The 22,650-nt window shown below is 48.8% G+C and overlaps 1 protein-coding gene across 1 annotated transcript; it reads left to right on the forward strand.

Moving 5' to 3' along the window:
• The first annotated feature begins 2,966 nt into the window (after positions 1-2,966).
• Positions 2,967-6,002, forward strand: LOC125442903 (protein shisa-3-like). Its single transcript, XM_048514684.1, has 2 exons — positions 2,967-3,240; positions 5,563-6,002. Exons 1-2 carry the CDS (start codon positions 2,967-2,969, stop codon positions 6,000-6,002), a joined length of 714 nt encoding a protein of 237 aa, XP_048370641.1.
• Positions 6,003-22,650: the final 16,648 nt, after the last annotated feature.

Genomic DNA, 22,650 nt, shown 5'->3' on the forward strand with positions numbered 1-22,650 from the left:
CTCCTGGACTCCAAACATGCTCTTCTACTGTAGACCAACTGGGCTACCCTCCTGAAACTATCTAGATCAGGGGTGGCCAAGCGATGGTGCTCCAGATGTTCATGGACTACAATTCCCATCAGTCCCTGCCAGCAGGGCCAATTGGTCATGTTAGTCTTAGGTGCAGAGTGGTTGTTTTGCTCTTCAGACAAAGCTGGGTAGCTGATTTGTGGCTGTCAAAGCTTGTTAGAGAATCTGTACTATTGTATTATGAATTTTGAACATAAGAAATTTAAAGAAACAAACCCTGGTTTTTTGTAACAAAAGAACCTCGGGTGCAGAGAAGACTGTTTTGCGTAAGTATGGGAGCTCCCATCCTGTGCTCACTGCAGTGTGGTGGGCTGATTTCTAAAGAGAGCAAAAAACCTCCCAACTGCTGTGAACATTGAAAGCCAAAGGATGCAGCTGAGGTCCAAAAGCAACCCACAGCGGGTGGCCTTCCTCACTGTATGGTCAGCTGTGGGTGCAAAGCATTGAGCCCTGCGAGGAGCCCACTGGAAGAGGCGTGGTTCAGGGGCGGAGCATCTGCTGGGCATACAGCTCAGCCTCCGCTATCTCCACTTAAGAGGACGGCGTTCTTCGTGATGTAAAAGACCTCTGCCTGAGACCCTGAAGAGAAGCAGCTACCAGTCTGAGTAGGCAACACCTGAGGGATGGATGGTTGTCTGGTTCAGGCCATGGCAGCCGCCTATATCCCTGTACACCTGAGAAGGAAAAGGGGCTATGAAGGGACTCATCCATCTAAAAAGAGGGATAAGGAAGCCCCAACCACCCAGAAACTCCACATGGAGAAAGCCAGCTTACCAGGGATAGCTGGAGGCACAGAGGAGACGATCAGCTGGTCACTGCCAGGGCAGTGGTCAGCACCTGGGGCAAGAACCGACACCATTTTGTAAAGGTACACCACCGAAAGCATCCCTTATTTCCAGAGCTAATGTCTGGCATCTAGAGATGAGCTGTCAGTCCAGGGGACCCCCAGGGCCCATCTGGAGGGTTCAGTGTGTACAGTACAAGGAGGGTGTGCAACTACAATAACCAAACAAGCAAATATTTGCACACAACGTGGCTAGCAGTTATAGACTGTATAATTTGTGAGTTGACTAAATCCACAATATATACATTAAAGGGGCTGTGTCTCAGTAATGCCCGGGTACATCTTCAAGTAAGTCTCTTGTACAGACAAGGATGGCTTTGTAAGAACTAATGAGTACTTTCAGAGGTTAGATCTAGCAGGTTCTGACAGGTTCCCGAGAGTAGGTTACTAATTATTTGTGTGTGCCGAGAGGGGGTTACTAATTGGTGATTTTGCCACGTGATTTTTGCCTTAGTTACGCCCCTCCTCTCAGCAGTAGCGTGCAGAACATGAAGCAGTCTAGCAGGAGGTGCACAGGCGTGCGTGGCAGCCTGCGCCTGCGTGCATTTGTTTCCTGCGCCTGCGTGCATTCGTTTCCTTGCCACAGCCCCGCCCTGGAATGCCCGGCCATGCCCCTGTTATGCCCCGCCCAGCCCCACTGGCACTACGCCACAGTTTGAATCCCACCACCATGGGAACCAGTTACTAAAATTTTTGAATCCCACCACTGAGTACTTTTACAGTTGCTTTCCTAATCCTTGCAAAGATAGGTATTGACTAAATATTGAATGTTGAAAACCCAACTGGAGACCGGTGTCCTTAGTTCTTCCTAGGAATCATAGCTTGAATGCAATCTTATATATACTCAAAAGTAACTCCCGGTGAGTTCAGTAGGACATACACTGTGTAAAGCCTCAATGACACAGAAAGAGTGCATAACTCTCAAGCAAATATGAGATGTGCAGCCCAAATCTTCCAAGCATTGGTGTCGTGGTGAAGTGTGGTGGACTCCCATCTGGAGAAAGGGGGTTGATTCCCCCCACTCCTCCACGTGAAGTATGTTGGGTGACCTTGGGATAGTCACAGTCCTCTCTGAACTCTCTCAGCCCCACCTACCTGCCAAGATATCTACTGTGGGGAGGAGAAGAGGAGGAGTTTGTAAGCTGCTTTGAGACTCCTTACAGCTGAGAAAAGTGGGATATAAATCTAGACTCTACTTCTTCAAATTGTTCATGCATAGGGGAGAAATAGGCAAACTATCTATCCGCAGTAGGGGGTGTACACTTTGGGAGTAAGTCCCATTCTATTTCAAGGTACTTACATCCAATAAGGACGCCTAGAAAGGGCTTTAAAACTTCATTTCTGTGCATAGTTGCTTGCATGTAAGTCTCATTGAACATAATAGAAGAAGAAGAAGAAGAGTTTGGATTTATATCCCCCCTTTCTCTCCTGCAGGAGACCCAAAGGGGCTTACAATCTCCTTGCCCTTCCCCCCTCACAACAAACACCCTGGGAGGTAGGTGGGGCTGACAGAGCTCCAAGAAGCTGTGACTAGCCCAAGGTCACCCAGCTGGTGTGTGTGGGAGTGCCCAGGCTAATCTGAATTCCCCAGATAAGCCTCCACAGCTCAGGCGGCAGAGCTGGGAATCAAACCCGGTTCCTCCAGATTAGTTACACGAGCTCTTAACCTCCTACGCCACTGCTTATGCCTGCGGGGATAAGGCAGAATATCCATTTGAAATACATTTGAAATAAATAAATACACACACACGGGTTTAAGTTGTTTCAGGGACTAAACCACTCCTCAGTGATACTTACTTCCCGGTAAATATGAATGGGTGACGGCTGTTTGCCCAATCACTGCAGAGAGCAGTGCTAATTGCTTATTGGAGGCGAATAATTGGTGGGGCAGGTGGCAGTATTTGCAGTAGCTCTTGTTGATAGACAAGTTAGGTTTCCAGTCCTCATCGATGAGAGGCAGTGCAAAAGTTGGTTGGGAGGGAGCACTTGCCGAGTCGCTTACGTCGTTATTTTTGCTTTAGTTGAGTAGTATACTGGGGGAGGCTGACGTGCCATGGGGAGAGCAGCGCTGTATCTCCTTGTTCTGTTGGCCTTTCTAGGAGGGACTTTGGAGAGGGGCGGGGGTTTCCTGTGTCTCAGGTGGGCCAAAGGCAAACAGAATCCAGTGGCGGGCTTCTTTTGTCCAGAGCTGCGAGGCAGGGCGAGAGCTAAGTTCTGTTGTGGGACCTGCTACAACCCATACTGTTGCTCGTCTAAAGAGGAACAACTGGATCTAGACCAGTGCTCCGCTGGTGGCCGAGAGCCAGGGGTCCGTCATGCCCCAGTGGGTAAGTTTGCTTCATCTGAGCTCGCCTCTTGAATGCTTTGGAGAGGCTGTTAACTTTGAAGATACCTTGTTACCTTGGGTCCGGAGCAGGGGTCTGCAACCTGCGGCTCTCTAGATGTTCATGGACTACAAATCCCATCAACCAATTGGCTGATGGCAATCGTAGTCCATGAACATCTGGAGAGCTGCAGGTTGCAGACCCCTGGTCTGGAGTATTACCTCCTTTCCAGCATGGTAGAGTGGCTAAGAGCGGGTGCACTCTAATCTGGAGAACCGGGTTTGATTCCCTGCTCTGCCACTTGAGCTGTGGAGGCTTATTTGGTGAACCAGATTAACTTGTGCACTCAAACACATGCCACCTGGGTGACCTTGGGCTAGTCACAGTTCTTTGGAACTCTCTCAGCCCCACCCACCTCGCAGGGTGTTTGTTGTGAGGGGGAAGGAAAAGGAGTTTGTAAGTCCCTTTGAGTCTTTTTACAGGAGAGAAACGGGGATATAAATCCAAACTCCTCCTTTTCTTCTTCTTCCTTTTCAAAAACATGCTGAGGCTAGAAAATCAAATGGGAAATGTTTCCTCAGTAACTAAACATGCGCTTTAATTATACTATTTTTTTGTACAGCAAAAGCTACAGATATTATACATTTTTTCAAAATTAGCCATTAAATATAAATGATCCTAAACATATATGTAGTAAAATCAGACCAAGATCAAAGCAGTTTCTAAAGACCCAAAGCAAAAAGTCAGCTTCCAAAATAGCTGCCCAAATATCAAAACCTTCCAGTTTGTTAACAATATGCAGTTTTTTAAACTATTGTAGCAATAGTTGTACAAAAGACAATTTTTCTGTTCCTAGTAGTTAGAGGCCTGCATTGCTTTTGAAGCTGTTGCATCATACTTTACATAAGAACATAAGAGCCAGCCAGCTGGATCAGACCAGAGTCCATCTAGTCCAGCTCTCTGCTACTCGCAGTGGCCCACCAGGTGCCTTTGGGAGCTCACATGCAGGATGGGGCTTGCTGAACTTTGTTCAGGCAGGATGTGCGTAGGCAAACTGAATCCTGGTTATCTTCATAAACTCGCGTGTTATGTGGATGTCCCATTCAATATACCTTTATTTGCTCTTAACTGCACAAAGCAGGTGTACTGAGGTGGGGTGACTTCACCTCTCCCCCATGACAGACACTATGGTGTAGTGGTGAAGAGTGTTGGACTAGGACAGTGGTGGCGAACCTATGGCACGGGTGCCAGAGGTGGCACTCAGAGCCCTCTCTGTGGGCACGCACAAACAGAGTTCATCATGTGGGGGAGGGGGGAGAATTGCGCCCCCCCCACATCTAGGCTGGCTTGGGCAGTTGGGCTGGATTATTAGCATTAAACCTAAGACCTAGTTTTGGGGCGCAGTGTAGGTAACCCTGTTAAGCGCTGTTAAACCCCACTGATTTTCATGCAAAGAACTAAAGCGCAATCCTTTACTTGGGAGTAAGCTCGGTTGCTGGCAATGAGGCTTGCTTCTAAGTAAACCCTCCTAGGGTTGTGATTCACCTGTTGGAAGAGTTGCACGGTTGCTTCAAAGCAAAGCCACCAACTACCATCGAGCTTACTCCCGAGTAATGCACGCCTCAGAGCCAACCGCTTTTTCCAAACTAAAACCTCAGTATTCAGGTTAAATTGCCGTGTTGGCCCTTTGCGATAAATAAGTGGGTTTTGGTTTGCAATTTGGGCACTCGGTCTCGAAAAGGTTCGCCATCACTGTTCTTGGAAATGGGAGACTGAGTTTCGAATCCCCACTCTGCTATGGAAGATTGCTGGGGGGACTTGGGCCAGTCACACAGCAAGCTTCCTAGCCTCCCTCACAGGGTTGTTGTGAGGATAAAATGGAAGGGAGGAGAGGAGACTAACGTGGGCCTCCTTGTGTCCCCACTGGGGAGAAAGGCGGGGTAGAAATGAAGCAAATAAACATCGGGGTGGGGCAGAAGTCATTCTGACTCAACAAATATCGATTTTTCACCCCAGTGGGGCCCAGGGTGGTTCACATTGTTTTGTTCTCCTGTGTTGTTCCCACAACAACCCTGCGAGGTAGGTTAGTCTGAGTGTGTATGACTGGCCCAGCAGTGCAAGAAACCGTGTCTGCAGCTTTGGGATCCACGAGGGGGAAAGGCCAGGAATGGACAAAGCGAATCAAAAATTCCCTGATGCTTCCAAAAGTTTTCGCAGCGAGAATGAACAATGTATGGGGTTTGTTGGTAGGCAAGCTGTACAAGCTGTATGGGACAGGTGTAGAGAGTCTGACTGGTGACACACGTCTCTGTCTTCTGCTTGCAGCTGCCTTGAAGAATTACGGAAGTATATTTGGAGTCGCTGTCGGTTTTGTAGCTTGTGTCGTCGTTTACACGGCCTGCCGTGAGATCTTCCGGTGTCTGAAGACCCTCCATTCTGCCCGGCAACCATACCGTATTCTGGATCATCGGCGTTCAGGGCCCTCTTTCTGGGGCTTCCTTCCAGCCTTTTTAAGCACATTTTTTTCGAGGCTTTGGCGCCGTGATTCTTCTCCCTCTCCCAGTTCTAGGGGGGCTGCTGTCCCACCCAGCCTGGAAGACCTTTCAGGTCCTGGAGACTCTCCCAGACCATACGTGGACATTCCTGTTCAGTTCCGTCAAGTGGCCTCTGGAACACCAGCGGACGGCGTGATCCTCATCTCCCCTCCACCTGCTGTCCTGCCGGCTTCTGTTTCGAGTGGCACCCAAGAACCGAGCTTGTCATAAGAGCTTCCTTGGCGGCTGATCTCTGAAGGGCCAAAGCCGACGTTCTATCTCGTTGCCGCTTGTTTTGGAGATTCAGGGCATGGGGAAATAACCTGCTCTTCTGCTTTTAAAATTAAGGCAACTCTGTTCGTATGACTTTGCTTTTAAGACGTATGTGTTAACCGGAATGTTTTTTATTTTCTTTTAAGGCAGCATGACATGTCCCAAAGTTGTACCTGACTACTTTTTTTTGTGGGCTAGACTGCTTCTGCATACCTTGAGGGAGTGAGGTAGGCAGATTGCAGACAGCCCCTGTAGCTGATGTCCTAAAAATCATTGGCTGAGACGGTGTTGACCTTCCAAGTATAATCTTTGGGAGTAGGTATGCTTTGCCTCGATCCATTTCTGGCCAGGCGAATTGTTTTTGTATTGTCTTAGTAAGGAAGATTTCTGTTTGACTAAACTTGAACTTTAAGGTCTCTCGATCAGCCGGACCCGGAGGCTTACTATGGGATAAGAAACCTTCTGACAACTTCTCAGACTTGGCAATTGTGTGAGCTCTTCTGTGCATTAGCTTTTGCGGCTTGCCCATTTTTATCTCCGTGTGCGCCACCCGAATGAACTGCCTTTCTTCAGGATTTTCAAGTATTCTAAAAATGACTCTTGGCACTGTATCTCTCAAATCAATAAAAATGTGCCTTGCATTTTTAAACGGCTTATGATACCCCAGCAAGCCCAGGTCATGTTTACTTTAATGCATTCCACTAGTTACAGTGGTGGCAAACCTTTGGCACTCCAGATGTTATGGACTACAATTCCCATCAGCCCCTGCCAGCATGGCCAATTGGGCATGCTGGCAGGGGCTGATGGGAATTGTAGTCCATAACATCTGGAGTGCCAAAGGTTCACCACCACGGCACTAGTAGGTCTTAAAATCCCTTTGCATTGATTAATGGTAAAAACCAGTGGTGGGATCCAAAACTTTTAGTAACAGGTTCCCATGGTGGTGGGATACAAACTGTGGCGTAGTGCCAATGGGGCTGGGCGGGGCACAACGGGGGCATGGTTGGCCATTCTGAGGGTGGGGCGTTCCTGGGTGGGGCTGTGGCAAGGATGCAGCCGCTTTGCCGGTCCTTGGGCAGGAAACGAATGCTCGCAGGCGCAGGCTGCCACGCACGCCGATGCACCTCCTGCTAGACTGCTTCAAGTTCTGCGCGCTACTGCTGAGAGGAGGGGCGTAACTAAGGCAAAAATCACGTGGCAAAATCACTAATTAGAAACCCCCTCTTGGCACACACAAATAATGAGTAACCTACTCTCGGGAACCTGTGAGAACCTGCTGGATCCCACCTTTGGTAAAAACCCAGTTTGGGGAATCATATCTAACTCAGAAGCAGACAATGGACCAGGGTTGGGCAATTATTTTTTCCATGGGGCCGCATAAGAAACAGAAAATATTGTGGAGGGCCGGGCCAAAAGGCAGGGGAGCGAGGCGCTTTTGAAAGCCCCGCAGAAGCCGGCAGCCAAGGCAACCGGCTTCTGCAGGGCTTTCAAAGGCGCCTTGCTCCCCAGCACAGCAGGGGGGCAGTCAGGGTCATCCGGCGGGCCAGTTGTGGCCCGCAGGCCGTATAATGCCCAGGTCTGCAATAGACAGTAGGTTTAAAAAAAACATACACACAGTAGGGCCAGGAGGGGGTAGTGTTGTACAAGCCTGGGGCTAGCTGAGGGTTTGTAGAAAAATATGAAATGTTAAAAAAAACCACAATAGTATGGTCAAAATCATAGAAAAAAATTATGTTTCTTTTGGTGTGTGTTTAAATGGTGAGACCCTGGGGGTGATTTTGAGGTTTCCTTGACCTGCATAGCCCCAGGCTAGTCTGAGCTTGTCAGATCTTGGGAACTAAGTACAGTTGACCCTGGTTAGAATTTGGAGGGAGACCTCCAAGGAGGGAAGAGGAGAGGAGGAGTTGGGATTTATATCCCACCTTTCTCTCCTGTAAGGAGACTCAGGGTGGCTTACAAGCTCCTTTCCCTTCCTCTCCCCACAACAGACACCTTGTGAGGTAGGTGGGGCTGAGACAGTTCCGGAGAACTAAGGTCACCCAGCAGGAGTGTAGGAGTGGGAAACACATCTGGTTCACCAGATAAGCCTCTGCCACTCAGATGGGGGAGTGGGGAATCAAACCCGGTTCTCCAGATTAGAATCCACCTGCTCTTAACCTAAGGTGACCAGATGGTCACCTTTGTAAACCGGGACAGGCGGGTAGGCGGGCAGCCGCGCGCGCACACATGCGCGCAACTGTAGGAGCGCACTGCCTTTTGGGGCGCTCCTGTTTCCTGCCCTGTGACAGGGCAGGAAACAGGAGCGCCCCAGAAGGCAGTGCTCCTGCGGCCGCGTGGGCGAGAGGCTGCTGAACTGCCTTGCGCCCCAGAAGGCAGCGCGGCAGCCTTCCAAAAATCGGGACAGTTAAAAAAACACCATGGGACGCGGGACAAATTGTCTTAAGGTGGGACTGTCCCGCCAAAAGCAGGACGTCTGGTCACCGTATCTTAACCACTACACCACGCTGGCTCTCAGGGTCATGGTGCACAGGCAGACAATGGCAAACCACTTCTGAAAGCCTCTTGCCTTAAACTCAGTGGGGTCCCCGTCACCATAAGTCAGTGGTGTCTTGATGGCGTGCGCACAACCTGCAATCAACATTGCTGAGGATGCCCGGCCTCAGTGTTGGGAAAGGCGGGAGAAATAGAGCAGAAAAGATTAAAAAGGGGAAAACTGAAGAGAACAGGAAAAGGTATGTGGGGATGTAAGCTGGCGGGGGGGAGAGGCAGGAAAAGGTAGGTAAGGTGGAAAGAAGGAAAGAGAAGAGGTTGCAAGCTCTGGAGGGAAAGCAAAGAAGAAAATCAAGAGGGGCAGAGAGCCTGAGGATGCCTGGAATCCCACTTGTGTGTTTAAACAGCAGAAATATAGGAGGCTGTAGTGCTGGAGCAGGAATAGGATTCTCTTCTAGAATGGAAAACTATGACGGTCTTGCATCAGGTTCCCAAAATGTGGGTGTCTCTGCTGTGCCTATAATCTTCGCTGGGGTCATTCTTGTGATTCCCTTCTTCACGGGGAGTTAGACGTGTCCGTCCACCCCAACTTAGGAAGACATGACTTGGAATAAATCTCATGTTGCAGGTATAACGGACTTGTTCTATTCGCTGTGACCTCTCCCAATTGACCCTGGGAAAAACAGGTCAAGTATCCCATACTGAGCCATGGACAGAGGTGAAATCCAAAAATTTTAGTGACAGGTTCCCATGGTGGTGGGATTCAAACAGTGGCGTTGCACCAATGGGGCTGGGCGGGGCATGACAGGGGAGTGGCCAGGCATTCCGGGGGCGGGGCATTAATAATTTCTCTGTTACTGTAAAAAAACTCTTACTATAAAAAAAAAGTTCCTAATTTCCAGCTGGTATCTTTCTGTCCGTAATTTAAACTCATTATAGCAAGTCCTAGCGTCTACTGCCAACAGAAACAACTACTTCTCCTCTAATTGACTGCCTGTCAGATACTTAATACTTTCAAATACTTAATTTTGTTTCTAGAAATCAAAAGACGGATACTTTCCTTAAACAAGGAACGTTACCATATTTCTAAAACAAGTTTTTAAAACAGCCCGACAGGGAGAATTATCCTGTTTTCTACCTTCGCTAACCAGCCACATAGGAAACAACGGGACTTTATGATTTTTGGACCTAATGGAATTTCTAACGGAAAAGCAGACCCAATTAGTAACCCCCTCTCGGCACACACAAATAATTAGTAACCCACTCTCGGGAACTGGTGAAGCACACTGCCTTTTGGGGCAATCCCCGGTTTCCCGCCCTGTGACAAGGTGGGAACCAGGAGCGCCCCAGAAGGCAGCGCGGCAGTGCGGGAGGCTGCCGCACTGCCTTCTGGGGCGCCCCCTGGAGCGCCGCAGAAGGCAGTGCGGCAGCCTTCCAAAAATCGGGAGATTTAAAAAACCCAGCGGGACGCAGGACAAATTGCTTAAAAGCAGGACTGTCCCGCCAAAAGCAGGACGTCTGGTCACACTAGAAAATGCACATCCACGTAAACTATGCACTGGAGAAACAAGTGGTACCACAGAGTGGAGTTTCCGTGCTTTTACTTCATGACAGATTTTTCCTTCTAACACTGAAGACGAGAAGAAGAAGAGCTGGCTTTATATCCCCCTTTTCTCTCCTGTATGGAGTCTCAAAGGGGCTGACAAACTCCTTTCCCTTCCCCTCCTCACAACAAACACCCTGTGAGGTGGGTGGGGCTGAGAGAGCACCAAAGAACTGTGACTAGCCCAAGGTCACCCAGCAGGCATGTGTTGAAGTTCACAAGCTAATCTGGTTCACCAGATAAGCTTCCACAGCTCAAGTGGCAGAGCGGGGAATCAAACCCGGTTCTCCAGATTAGAGTGCACCTGCTCTTAACCACTACTCCAAGCTGGCTTGCTGCACATCAAGCTCAGGTGTACTCTAAACTGGAGGAACCGGGTTTGATTCTGCCGCTTGAGCTTATGGAAGTGCCCTTCAGGGATTGGGCGGGATATAAATCCAATGAATGAATGAATGAATGAATGAATGAATGAATGAATGAATGAATGAATGAATACATACATACATACATACATACATACATACATACATACATACATACATACATACATACATACAAAGCTTATCTGGTGAACTAGATTAACTTGTGCACTCCAACACATACCAGCTGGGTGACCTTGGGCTAGTCACAGCTCTTCAGAGTTCAGCCCCACCCATCTCACAGGGTGTTTGTTGTGGGGGGGGGGGAGGAAAAGAGTTTGTAAGCCTCTTTGAGTCTCCTTATAGGAGAGAAAGGGGTATATAAATCCAACTCTTCTTCATTTATTGTGCCGCTGGACTGTTCAATAATGAGACTCTTTGTTCAGATGATTCCTTTATTATGAAATAGCATCAGGAATAAGCATTTGGACGTCTGTTGCCAGAACTAAAGCATAAGCAGCAAAGAGCCCTCCATTATTCCCCACGTCATGCCCCCATGTCACACAACACCACCCCTGCCTACCAGTTCCCAAGGGGGACGGCACGCTACTGGCACCACAGTCCAGAGATGATGCAGCCTCCCCCAGGGTCAAAGCAACCCTAATTCCACAATGTTGAGAGAGCTACAACAGCAGGTGTCTGATGAGCTGATAAGGCCTTGCTTGGGAAGTGTAAGTACAAAGAATGAGAAAGAAGAAGAAGAAGAAGAGTTTGGATTTATATCCCCCCTTTCTCTCCTGCAGGAGACTCAAAGGGGCTGACAATCTCCTTGCCCTTCCCCCCTCACAACAAACACCCTGTGAGGTGGGTGGGGCTGAGAGAGCTCCGAGAAGCTGTGACTAGCCCAAGGTCACCCAGCTGGCATGTGTGGGAGTGCACAGGCTAATCTGAATTCCCCAGATAAGCCTCCACAGCTCAGGCGGCAAAGCGGGGAATCAAACCCGGTTCCTCCAGATTAGATACACGAGCTCTTAACCTCCTACGCCACTGCTTCTCCTAGGACAACTACAGTAATTAAGAGGGAGGGGGAATGAGAAAATAGAAAGGAGTCCACATCCCAGATGGGAGACACGGCAGGATCAAACCAGAAATGGGCTAATCATGTCCGATAGAGAAGAGATTTGGTAGGATCTTATTTACCTATGCCAGCAGTGGCGTAGTGGTTAAGAGCAGGTGCACTCTAATCTGGAGAACTGATTCCCCGCTCTGCCACTTGACCTGTGGAGGCTTATCTGGGGAACTAGATTAGCCTGTGCACTCCAACACACGCCAGCTGGGTGACCTTGGGCTAGTCACAGTTCTTCTGAGCTCTCTCAGCCCCACCCACCTCACAGATGATACCAAATTATGTAGGGTGGTGAGAACCACAAAGGATTGCGAAGAGCTCCAAGCGGACCTTGATAAATTAGGTGAGTGGGCTCAGAAATGGCAAATGCAGTTCAATGTAGCAAAATGTAAAGTGATGCACATAGGGGCAAAAAATCCAAACTTCACATACACGCTACAGGGGTCAGTGCTATCAGTCACAGACCAGGAAAGGGATTTAGGCATCTTAGTTGATAGTTCCATGGGAATGTCAACTCAATGCATGGCAGCTGTGAAAAAGGCAAACTCTATGCTGGGGATCATTAGAAAAGGAATTGAGAATAAAACTGCAAAGATTGTCATACCCTTATATAAAGCAGTGGTGCGACCGCACTTGGAGTACTGTGTCCAGTTCTGGTCGCCACATCTCAAAAAGGATATTGAAGAGATAGAAAAAGTGCAGAGAAGGGCAACAAGGATGATTGAGGGACTGGAGCACCTTCCCTATGAGGAGAGGCTGCAGCGTTTGGGACTCTTTAGTTTGGAGAGGAGGCAGCTGAGGGGGGATATGATTGAAGTCTACAAAATTATGCATGGGGTAGAATATGTTGACAGAGAGAAATGTTTCTCTCTTTCTCACAATACTAGAACCAGGGGGCATTCATTGAAAATGCTGGGGGGAAGAATTAGGACTAATAAAAGGAAACACTTCTTCACGCAACATGTGATTGGTGTTTGGAATCTGCTGCCACAGGAGGTGGTGATGGCCACTAACCTGGATAGCTTTAAAAGGGGCTTGGACAGATTTATGGAGGAGAAGTCGATTTATGGCTACCAATCTTGATCCTCTTTGATCTGAGATTGCAAATGCCTTAGCAGACCAGGTGATCGGGAGCAACAGCCGCAGAAGGCCATTGCGTTCACATCCTACATGTGAGCTCCCAAAGGCACCTGGTGGGCCACTGCGAGTAGCAGAGAGCTGGACTAGATGGACTTTGGTCTGATCCAGCTGGCTTGTTCTTATGTTCTTATGTTCTTAGGGTGTTTGTTGTGAGGGGGGAAGGGAAAGGATATTGTCAGCCCCTTTGAGTGTCCTTACAGCAGAGAAAAGGGGGATATAAATCCAACTCTTCTTCTTCAAACCCTTCTTTGAGTCTCCTTACAGGAGAGAAAGGGGGGATATAAATCCAAACTCTTCCTCTTCTTCCACACCACGTGTGTTTGTCCATTTATCTAGCTGTCTATCATCTTAAGAACATAAGAACATAAGAACAAGCCAGCTGGATCAGACCAGAGTCCATCTAGTCCAGCTCTCTGCTACTCGCAGTGGCCCACCAGGTGCCATTGGGAGCTCACCTGCACGATGTGAAAGCAATAGCCTTCTGTGGCTGTTGCTCCCGAGCACCTGATCTTTTATCAAGTGTGTCCAGTATTTTTGTCAAGATCGTAGGGCAACTGTAACACAGGTTTCCAACACAATACAAATAATTGGCGTGTTCTCAAGAGAGGCATCTTGCCCTTTCCTGGAGATTTCCTGTGCTGGCTTAATTTCTCCCCATTAAGGGTGCCAGGCCTCTAAAAAGAAAGCAACTGGTGGATCCTCTTTGCCAGTGGATTCTGAAGGATCCTGAAGCAAACTGCTGCATAAAGTCGGGACTGCAGGACTGGAGCCTAACAGTTAACAAGTTTACTCAGAAGTAAGCCTCATTGACTCAGGCTACCATAAGCTTATGGCAAAATCCCAGACAGCAGCCTGTCATGCTGAATGGGGTTTACTCCCAATGGCATGTGCATTTAAAGAGTAATAACTTGGGATTATACTGCAGCAATCTCGGAAGCAAAAGTAAAATGTGTGGTCCCAATCCCCCAAGGAGGAGTGTCATAAGAATATAAGAACAAGCCAGCTGGATCAGACCAGAGTCCATCTAGTCCAGCTCTCTGCTACTCGCAGTGGCCCACCAGGTGCCTTTGGGAGCTCACATGCAGGAGGTGAAAGCAATGGCCTTCTGCGGCTGTTGCTCCCGAGCACCTGGACTGTTAAGGCATTTGGAATCTCAGATCAAAGAGGATCAAGATTGGTAGCCATAGATCGACTTCTCCTCCATAAATTTGTCCAAGCCCCTTTTAAAGCTATCCAGGTTAGTGGCCATCACCACCTCCTGTGGCAGCATATTCCAAACACCAATCACGCACTGCGTGAAGAAGTGTTTCCTTTTATTAGTCCTAATTCTTCCCCCCAGCATTTTCAATGGATGCCCCCTGGTTCTAGTATTGTGAGAAAGAGAGAAAAATTTCTCTCTGTCAACATATTCTACCCCATGCATAATTTTATAGACTTCAATCATATCCCCCCTCAGATGTCTCCTCTCCAAACTAAAGAGTCCCAAACCCTGCAGCCTCTCCTCATAAGGAAGGTGCTCCAGTCCCTCAATCATCCTTGTTGTCTTTCTCTGCACTTTTTCTATCTCCTCAATATCCTTTTTGAGATGCGGCGACCAGAACTGGACACAGGACTCCAAGTGCGGTCGCACCACTGCTTTATATAAGGGCAATTTTATGTCCAATTTTATTCAAGGCTATATACTCCTGTGCACATACATCTACTTGGAAGTCAGCTGCATGAAATCTAGTGGGCTTTCTTCCAAGTAAAAATGCAGCGGAGGAGGCATCCAAACTGTAGTCCAATGTGTACTTAGCAGGAGTGTGTGTGTTTTCCACTGAATATGGGAAGGTTTACTTCTGCATAAACCTATATAGGTTACCCATAGATGAACAAAACAACTTAATCTTGGGAGGAAACGTAGCTGGGCTAGGGTTCTCTCCCCCCCCCCCCCGACTTGTTAATTGCCTTTTGGAGCCAATCCCCGGCAGGGCAGGTGAAGGTGGTTGGAGACAAACCAGATAGATTTCTAGTCCTCAGTAAGGACTTTTTCTGGGGAGTAGCATAAATCTGGTTGAGAACAGCCGGATTCTGACTTGTTTTTTTTTTTTAATTATTTGCTTTATTCACAAGAGCGACCGGGGCATTGTCCAGCATGGCTCCTGATACAGCGACAGGGAGGCTGGGTCCGTGCCTCTTGGCTCTGCTGATGTCTCTTGGGGCCTCCTTTGTTGGAAGCGGGGGAGAAACCTGCCACAACTGGACTGAGGGACCAGAGTCGCCGACTGGAGCCTTCCGGTGTCCGGAGAAGTCGGACAGTGCGGATGCCACTTTCTGTTGTGGGCCGTGCAACGCCCCCTATTGCTGCTCATCCCCAGAGATCCGGCTGGATCAGGGCCACTGCCCTGGCGGTGACCAGCTGATCGTCTCCTCTGTGCCTCCAGCGATCCCTGGTAAGCTGGCTTTCTCCATGCGGAGTTTCTGGGGGGCCTGGGTCTTCCTTCCCCCTCTTTTTAGATCAGGGGTGGGCAATTATTTTTTCCATGGGGCCGCATAAGAAACAGAAAATATTGTGGAGGGCCGGGCCAAAAGGCCAAGGCAACCGGCTTCTGCGGGGCTTTCAAAGACGCCTTGCTCCCCAGCACGGCAGGGGGGCGAGGCGCTTTTGAAAGCCCTGCAGAAGCCGGCAGCCAAGGCAACTGGCTTCTGCGGGGCTTTCAAAGACGCCTCGCTCCCCAGCACGGCAGGGGGGCCAGTCAGGGTCATCTGGTGGGCCGGATGTGGCCCGCGGGCCGTATAATGCCCAGGTCTGTTTTAGACGGATGAGTCCCTTCATAGGCCCCTTTTCCTTCTCAGGTGCACAGGGATATAGGCGGCTGCCATAGTCTGAACCAGACAACCATCCATCCCTCAGGTATTGCCTACTCAGGCTGGTAGCTGCTTCTCTTCAGGGTCTCAGGCAGAGGTCTTTTACATCACTAGGAACGCAGTCCTCTTAAGTGGAGATAGCGGAGACTGAGCTGCATGCCCAGCAGAAGCTCCGCCCCTGAGCCACGCCTCTTCCAGTGGACTCTTTGCAGGACTCAATGCTTTGCACCCACAGCTGACCATACAGTGAGGAAGGCCACCGGCTGTGGGTTGCTTTGGGACCTCAGCTGCATCCTTTGGCTTTCAATGGGCGTTTCCCCACTTACCTTTGCTGCCCTTTGCTGTGCGCTACTCTCAGCACATGGCATCTCTGGTGTGCGCCCGGGTGTCCCCACGACCCCGTGCAGAGGGTCATCAAAAGGCGCCGTTTCGAGGAGCGCCAGGGATGCCGCGCGCTGAGGGGGCGCGAGAGCGGCAGCGTCAGGGCGGTTGCGTTGTCGGGGAAAGGGCCAATGTTCACAGCAGTTGAGAGGTTTTGGAGCAGCAGTGGCGTAGGAGGAGCAGATTAGAGAGGAGCAGCAGTGGCGTAGGAGGTTAAGAGCTCGCGTATCTAATCTGGAGGAACCAGGTTTGATTCCCAGCTCTGCTGCCTGAGCTATGGAGGCTTATCTGGGGAATTCAGATTAGCCTGGGCACTCCCACACACGCCAGCTGGGTGACCTTGGGCTAGTCACAGCTTCTCGGAGCTCTCTCAGCCCCACCCACCTCACAGGGTGTTTGTTGTGAGGGGGGGAAAGGGCAAGGAGATTGGAAGCCCCTTTGAGTCTCCTGCAGGAGAGAAAGGGGGGATATAAATCTAAACTCTTCTTCTTCTCTTTAGAAATCAGCCCACCACACTGCAATAAGCACAGGATGGGAGCTCCCATACTTAAGCAAAACAGTCTTCTCTGCACCCAAGGTTCTTTTGTTAAAAAAAACCAGGGTTTGTTTCTTTAAATTTCTTATGTTCAAAATTCATAACACAATAGTACAGATTCTCTAACAAGCTTTGACAACCACAAATCAGCTATCCAGACAAGCACTCTGCACCGAAGACTAACATGACCAATTGGCCATGCTGGCAGGGACTGATGGGAATTGTAGTCCATGAACATCTGGAGCACCATAGGTTGGCCACCCCTGATCTAGATAGTTTCAGGAGGGTGGCCCTGTTGGTCTACAGTGGAAGAGCATGTTTGGAGTCCAGGAGTACCATGGAATCATAGAGTTGGGAGAGGCCACCAGGGCTATCGAGTCCAGCTCCCGGCCGTGCAGGAATTCTCAATCAAAGCATTACTGACTGATGGCCATCCAGCCTCTGTTTGAAAACCTCCAAAGAAGGAGATTCCACCACCCTCCTACTGTTGAACAGCCCAAACCATCAGGAAGTTCTTCCTAAACTTCTTCCTAATGTTCAGGAGCAGCAGTGGCATAGGAGGTTAAGAGCTCGTGTATCTAATCTGGAGGAACCAGGTTTGATTCCCAGCTCTGCCGCCTGAGCTGTGGAGGCTTATTCTGGGGAATTCAGATTAGCCTGTGCACTCCCACACACGCCAGCTGGGTGACCTTGGGCTAGTCACAGCTTCTCGGAACTCTCTCAGCCCCACCCACCTCACAGGGTGTTTGTTGTGAGGGGGGAAGGGCAAGGAGATTGTCAGCCTCTTTGAGTTTCCTGCAGGAGAGAAAGGGGGGATATAAATCCAACCTCTCCTCCTCCTCCTCCTCCTCCTGTACCTTGAACCCATTACCTCAGAAACCAACAAGCTTTTGCATGTCAAACAAACAGAGCTTTAACCTTTGAAAGTTCGTACTGTCGGATTCTATCTGGTCTCTAAGGACTTAAAGCCCTGCCTAGATTATTCCTTGAAGACAGAGTTGCCAATCATCTGGAGAGAGATAAAAAGTTCTGCCCCTTTAACAGAGTCCTAATGGGTTATTACAGAGCAGGTGAAGCTACTTAACTCCTTGCCATGAACAGCTTAACCTGCACGTTTCCACATGCTGTTAAAGGGACAGGACAGCTTTCTCCAGGCCTGTTGGTAACCCTGAGCATGTGGTTCTGTTCTGTCTAATGGCTCATTCCGCACATGCAGAATAATGCATTTTCAAACTGCTTTCAGTGCTCTTTGAAGCTGTGCGGAATAGCAAAATCCACTTGCAAACAGTTGTGAAAGTGGTTTGAAAACGCATTATTTTGCATGTGCGGAAGGGGCCAATGTGACATTGAATGAAACCTGCAGAGGGAAGGCAGGGTTGCCAACTGACCTGAAGAAAAATGTCCTTTGAAAAATGTCCTGTCCTTTCCTACAGACTTGTGGAAACGGGCAGCTGAAGCTCTTTATAGCACAAATAGTGAATAACATCCCATTCAGCCTGCATTAAAAGGACAGGACTCTTCTTTCCCCAGGCAGGTGGCAACCCAAACAGCCCCACTGGGACTGTGGCAACATCCAGATGCTTTTGGAAACCTCCCCAGTGGACTATAAAGGGAATGGCTCACCCTTCCGATCCATCCTCCGCACCCTGTCTTCAGAGGTATACTGCCTCTAGACATGAAGGTTTCATTTAACCACCCTGTTTCATGATCCTTAAGGCTCTGTCCTACATGAATGGGCTTCCTTTCTTTGGAAGCCATTTAGCCAGGTTGGGGGAAGGGCTGCTTCCTGCCAGCCACGTGTGGATTTTGCATTATTGTTTCCAGGATTAATGTCTTGGGATGTTGTGGGGTTTTTGGGCTGTATGGCTGTGTCCCAGTAGCATTCTCTCCTGACGTTTCACCTGCATCTGTGGCTGGCATCTTCAGAAGATCAGCCACAGAAGCAAACCACAGATGCAGGCGAAACATCAGGAGAAAATGCTACTGGAACGCGGCCAAACAGCTCAGAAACCCCACAGCATCCCAGTGATTCTGGCCGTGAAAGCCTTCGACAATACATTAATTTCTTGGTTTGTCACTGGGTTGTCATGGATTATACAATCATGAAAAACTACCTTCTCCATACTGTGCATCCCTTTATGCCAGTGGTGTCAACATTTTCTACCCCGTGCATAATTTTATAGACTTCAATCATATCCTCCCTCAGACGTCTCCTCTCCAAACTAAAGAGTCCCAAACGCTGCAGCCTCTCCTCATAGGGAAGATGCTCCAGTCCCTCAATCATCCTCGTTGCCCTTCTCTGCACTTTTCCTATCTCCTCAATATCCTTTTTGAGATGTGGCGACCAGAACTGGACACAGTACTCCAAGTGCAGTCGCACCACTGCTTTATATAAGGGCATGACAATCCTTGCAGTTTTATTATCAACTCCTTTCCTAATGATCCCCAGCATAGAGTTTGCCTTTTTCACAGCTGCCAGGAATGCTGATCGCTGCAATCTGGAGGGCAGGTGTAATTCTAGGAGAGCTTCAGTTCCCACCTGGAAGTTGGCATCCATAATGGTTACCCTTTTCTGGTTCTGTGTGCACAGCAGCTGGGACCAAATGGCGGAAGCACCTGGCTCTCTTTTGGAGGGCTGACTTCCCCAAAAATGCCAGGGGACGTGAGGGGATAGTATGTTGTTGCTGCTGCTACATAGCTTCTGGCATTTGGTGTTCCCACCTGCATTAATTCTGCTAAGGAAATTCTGCTCAAGTTTCCCACCAACTTTGCAGCTTGTCCTCTCGGCTCTGTATCGCAGCACCATGTCTGACTTGCAGGATGAACTGGAACAAGGCATGAATGCACAGGATAAAACCATGAACTTGCTCTGGACTCCGTTGACTGTACGGGCTGCCTGGGCAGCACTCTCTGTCCACACTGAGAGCCAGCGTGGCGTAGTGGGTAAGAGCAGGTGCACTCTAAACTGGAGAACCGGGTTTGATTCCCTGCTCTGCCACTTAAGCTGTGGAGGCTTATCTGGTGACTCAGATTAGTTTGTGCACTCCAACGTATGCCAGTTGGTTGACCCTGGGCTAGTCAAAGTTCTTTGGAACTTGTTGCGGGGCGGGGAGGGGGGAAGGAGAGGGGGAAGGGAAAGAAGTTTGTAAGCTCCTTTGAGTCTCCTTACAGGAGAGAAAGTGTGATCTAAATCCAACTCTTCCTCTTCTTCATTTTAACAAGGGAATGAAATGGGATGGATTAAAGCAAAACATTTGTTAGTTGCCTTTCTTCCTTGCAGAGCTCAAATCAATTTACAAACACAAATAAAAATGCACCAAATGAAACACGTAAAGCCAAAAGTTAACATCACTATTTAGGGCTGCTACGAGACTTAACCAGATGCAGTCCAAAATAAAACTCTCTTCAACTGGTTTGAGATACAGTCGGTAAGTTGAAGCTCATTCTGGAAGAGCTGGGGGAGGGCATAAAAGGATTTTGATTTTTCTCCATATGCAAATCTCTTCCCTGAGAAGGACAGGGGTTTGCCGACTGGGAGAAACGAGGAGGATCCATGGGCTTAAAATAAGATTGGGGATAGGAATTAAAATTAGAGAAAGGAATGTATTGTTGAAGGCTTTCACGGCTGGATTCAACTGGTTGTGGTGGGTTTTCTGGGCTGTGTGGCCGTGGTCTGGTAGATCTTGTTCCTAACGTTTCACCTGCATCTGTTGCCGGCATCTTCGGAGGTGTATCACACAGAGGGAAGTCTGCAACACACTTCTCTGTGAGATACCTCTGAAGATGCCGGCCACAGATGCAGGCGAAACGTTAGGAACAAGATCTACCAGACCACAGCCACATAGTCCGGAAAACCCACAACAACCAGAGAAAGGAAGTTTAAGAGACATGGCAGAATTTGAAGAGATGTCATCATACAGAAACAACATTTGATGGGAAGGATGTATACAATCTTGCTTAGGTATGAAAAGGAAAAACAGAGCAAGTAAAAGTTATATTTGTTAAATTGGGATATATCAATAAGTGTTAATGAAGTCATTTAAAAATAGAATGCTAGATGGGACAAAAAAGATAGAAGTCTCTTTCTCAAAGTGCTATTATGTTTATATGGTAATTTGTTAATAGTGTTAAATTCCATTCGGTTGTTGGCGTAGGAGATTAAGAGCTCGTGTATCTAATCTGGAGGAACCGAGTTTGATTCCCAGCTCTGCCGCCTGAGCTGTGGAGGCTTATCTGGGGAATTCAGATTAGCCTGTACACTCCCACACACGTCAGCTGGGTGACCTTGGGCTAGTCACAGCTTCTCGGAGCTCTCTCAGCCCCACCCACCTCACAGGGTGTTTGTTGTGAGGGGGGAAGGGCAAGGAGATTGTCAGCCCCTTTGAGTCTCCTGCAGGAGAGAAAGGGGGATATAAATCCAAACTCTTCTTCTTGTTCTTCTTAGGTATTTTTCTGTTTATTATTCTTGTGTTATTTTTCTTGTTTTTCTGTTTATTATCTTCTTTTTCTGCATAATTATTTCGAGAAAATCGATTAAAATTATTTTGGGAAAAGCAAATGAGTCTGGGGGCAAAGAGCAGTCCTCCCCCAACTCCTAATGACGCTTCTCTGTCTACTCCCCAGACTCCTTGTATTCCTTCTACATTGCTCTTGGATTCACAGCGTTTTTCATGTCAGGCTGCATCGCTTATATCATCTATCACGAAATCTGCCTGCCTCTGAGGGCCCGTGTTCGAGCTCGCCTACAGGTCCACGAGCAAGCAACAGCTTCTTCTAGGGTTTCTTTCCAGGACCCTTCTCCAACCTTCGTGTACAACGTTGCTTCAAGGCTGCGAGGCCGTAATCCGCCCCCCTTCTACCACACCTGTGCTGTTGTCCAACTCTCCAGTCTCTTCCCACTGGACAACCGGGACCCGTCTGTTTTTTCGCACACAGACACACCTGCTCAGCCCAGCCAAACAGACTCTGGGGCTCCAGGGGACGATGCGGCCAGCTCTTCTTCGTCCGCTCTTCTGGATACAGCTGCCTCTGATGGCTCCTCCAAGCCAGAGGAATACACAACCAGCCCAAAACAAATGGGAGTCACCGTGTCTGTCTCCACAGGATAGAGTCAAGTGGCTTTTTAAGGGACAGTGAAGAAAAAACTGCTTTTTAGGATGAAGGAAATTTAGCTGCTAGGATCGAGCTTTTAAGAACATGTATCAAATGGGATGATTTTACTCCTTTTAAGTATGGGATCCCCAGTCTGAGGATGTCTTTTGCTCTCTTTTCCATGTGCTGCATTGGGATAACGGGACAGCTGTCCCCTGATCAACTCGGTCTTTTAAAGGAATCTGCCTTGCAGACAAGCAATCCGTTGTCCCACTTAAGCCTTATTAAAAGCCTATGAAATTGAGAGGAGGGTCTTTCCTGTTTCCTTTTCTCCGGTTTCCCAAAGAAAACCAACTGGACTCGATGATCATTAGCTATCCATGGCCGTTTCCCCACTTACCTGCTGCTGCGCGCTACTCTCCCCAAGTGGCGCAGGGTCCCCCGGCACTCCCCACTACAGGGGCGGCGACAACACAGCCGCCCTGCCGCTGCCGCTGTTGCGCCCCCTCAGCGCGCGTCATTCCTGGCGCTCCTTGAAAGGGCGCCTCGTGGGGAAGCCCAGAAATGGCGCGCGCTGGGAGTTGCGTGCAGCAACCTTTGGTCGAGGTAAGTGGGGAAACGCCCTATACCTTGCTCTGGGTCTGCATAGTTACACAGTGCCTTGAAATTCCAAATGCACCATTAAGGTTTTTGGGGTCCTCCCCCCAAAAAACTGAACCTGAAGTGATTTCTCTATTTTTGAGCTGGCAGGCTCTGCCTTGAAGGGATCCATTATGTCAACGGGGTACCTTTTCTCAAACAAGGGTGATGGGGAGAAAGAATGAATTTTGAAGGATCTTTTTTTGCAAAGTATATATATTTTTAATCACAGTCTTTTCTTTTATGGGCAGAGCCACTTCATGGCCCAGTTCAGTGTTTCCAGTGGGGAGTAGGCAAATTGTAGCTATGCTTTCACCGAGCTCTTTCGAAACTGCTCAACGGGAGAAAGCGAACTGTCATGGCAAATGCTCGGGGTGGGATTTCCTGGGTCGTGA

The sequence above is a fragment of the Sphaerodactylus townsendi genome, linkage group LG13, assembly GCF_021028975.2.
Source record: "Sphaerodactylus townsendi isolate TG3544 linkage group LG13, MPM_Stown_v2.3, whole genome shotgun sequence".
Lineage (NCBI taxonomy): Eukaryota > Metazoa > Chordata > Lepidosauria > Squamata > Sphaerodactylidae > Sphaerodactylus > Sphaerodactylus townsendi.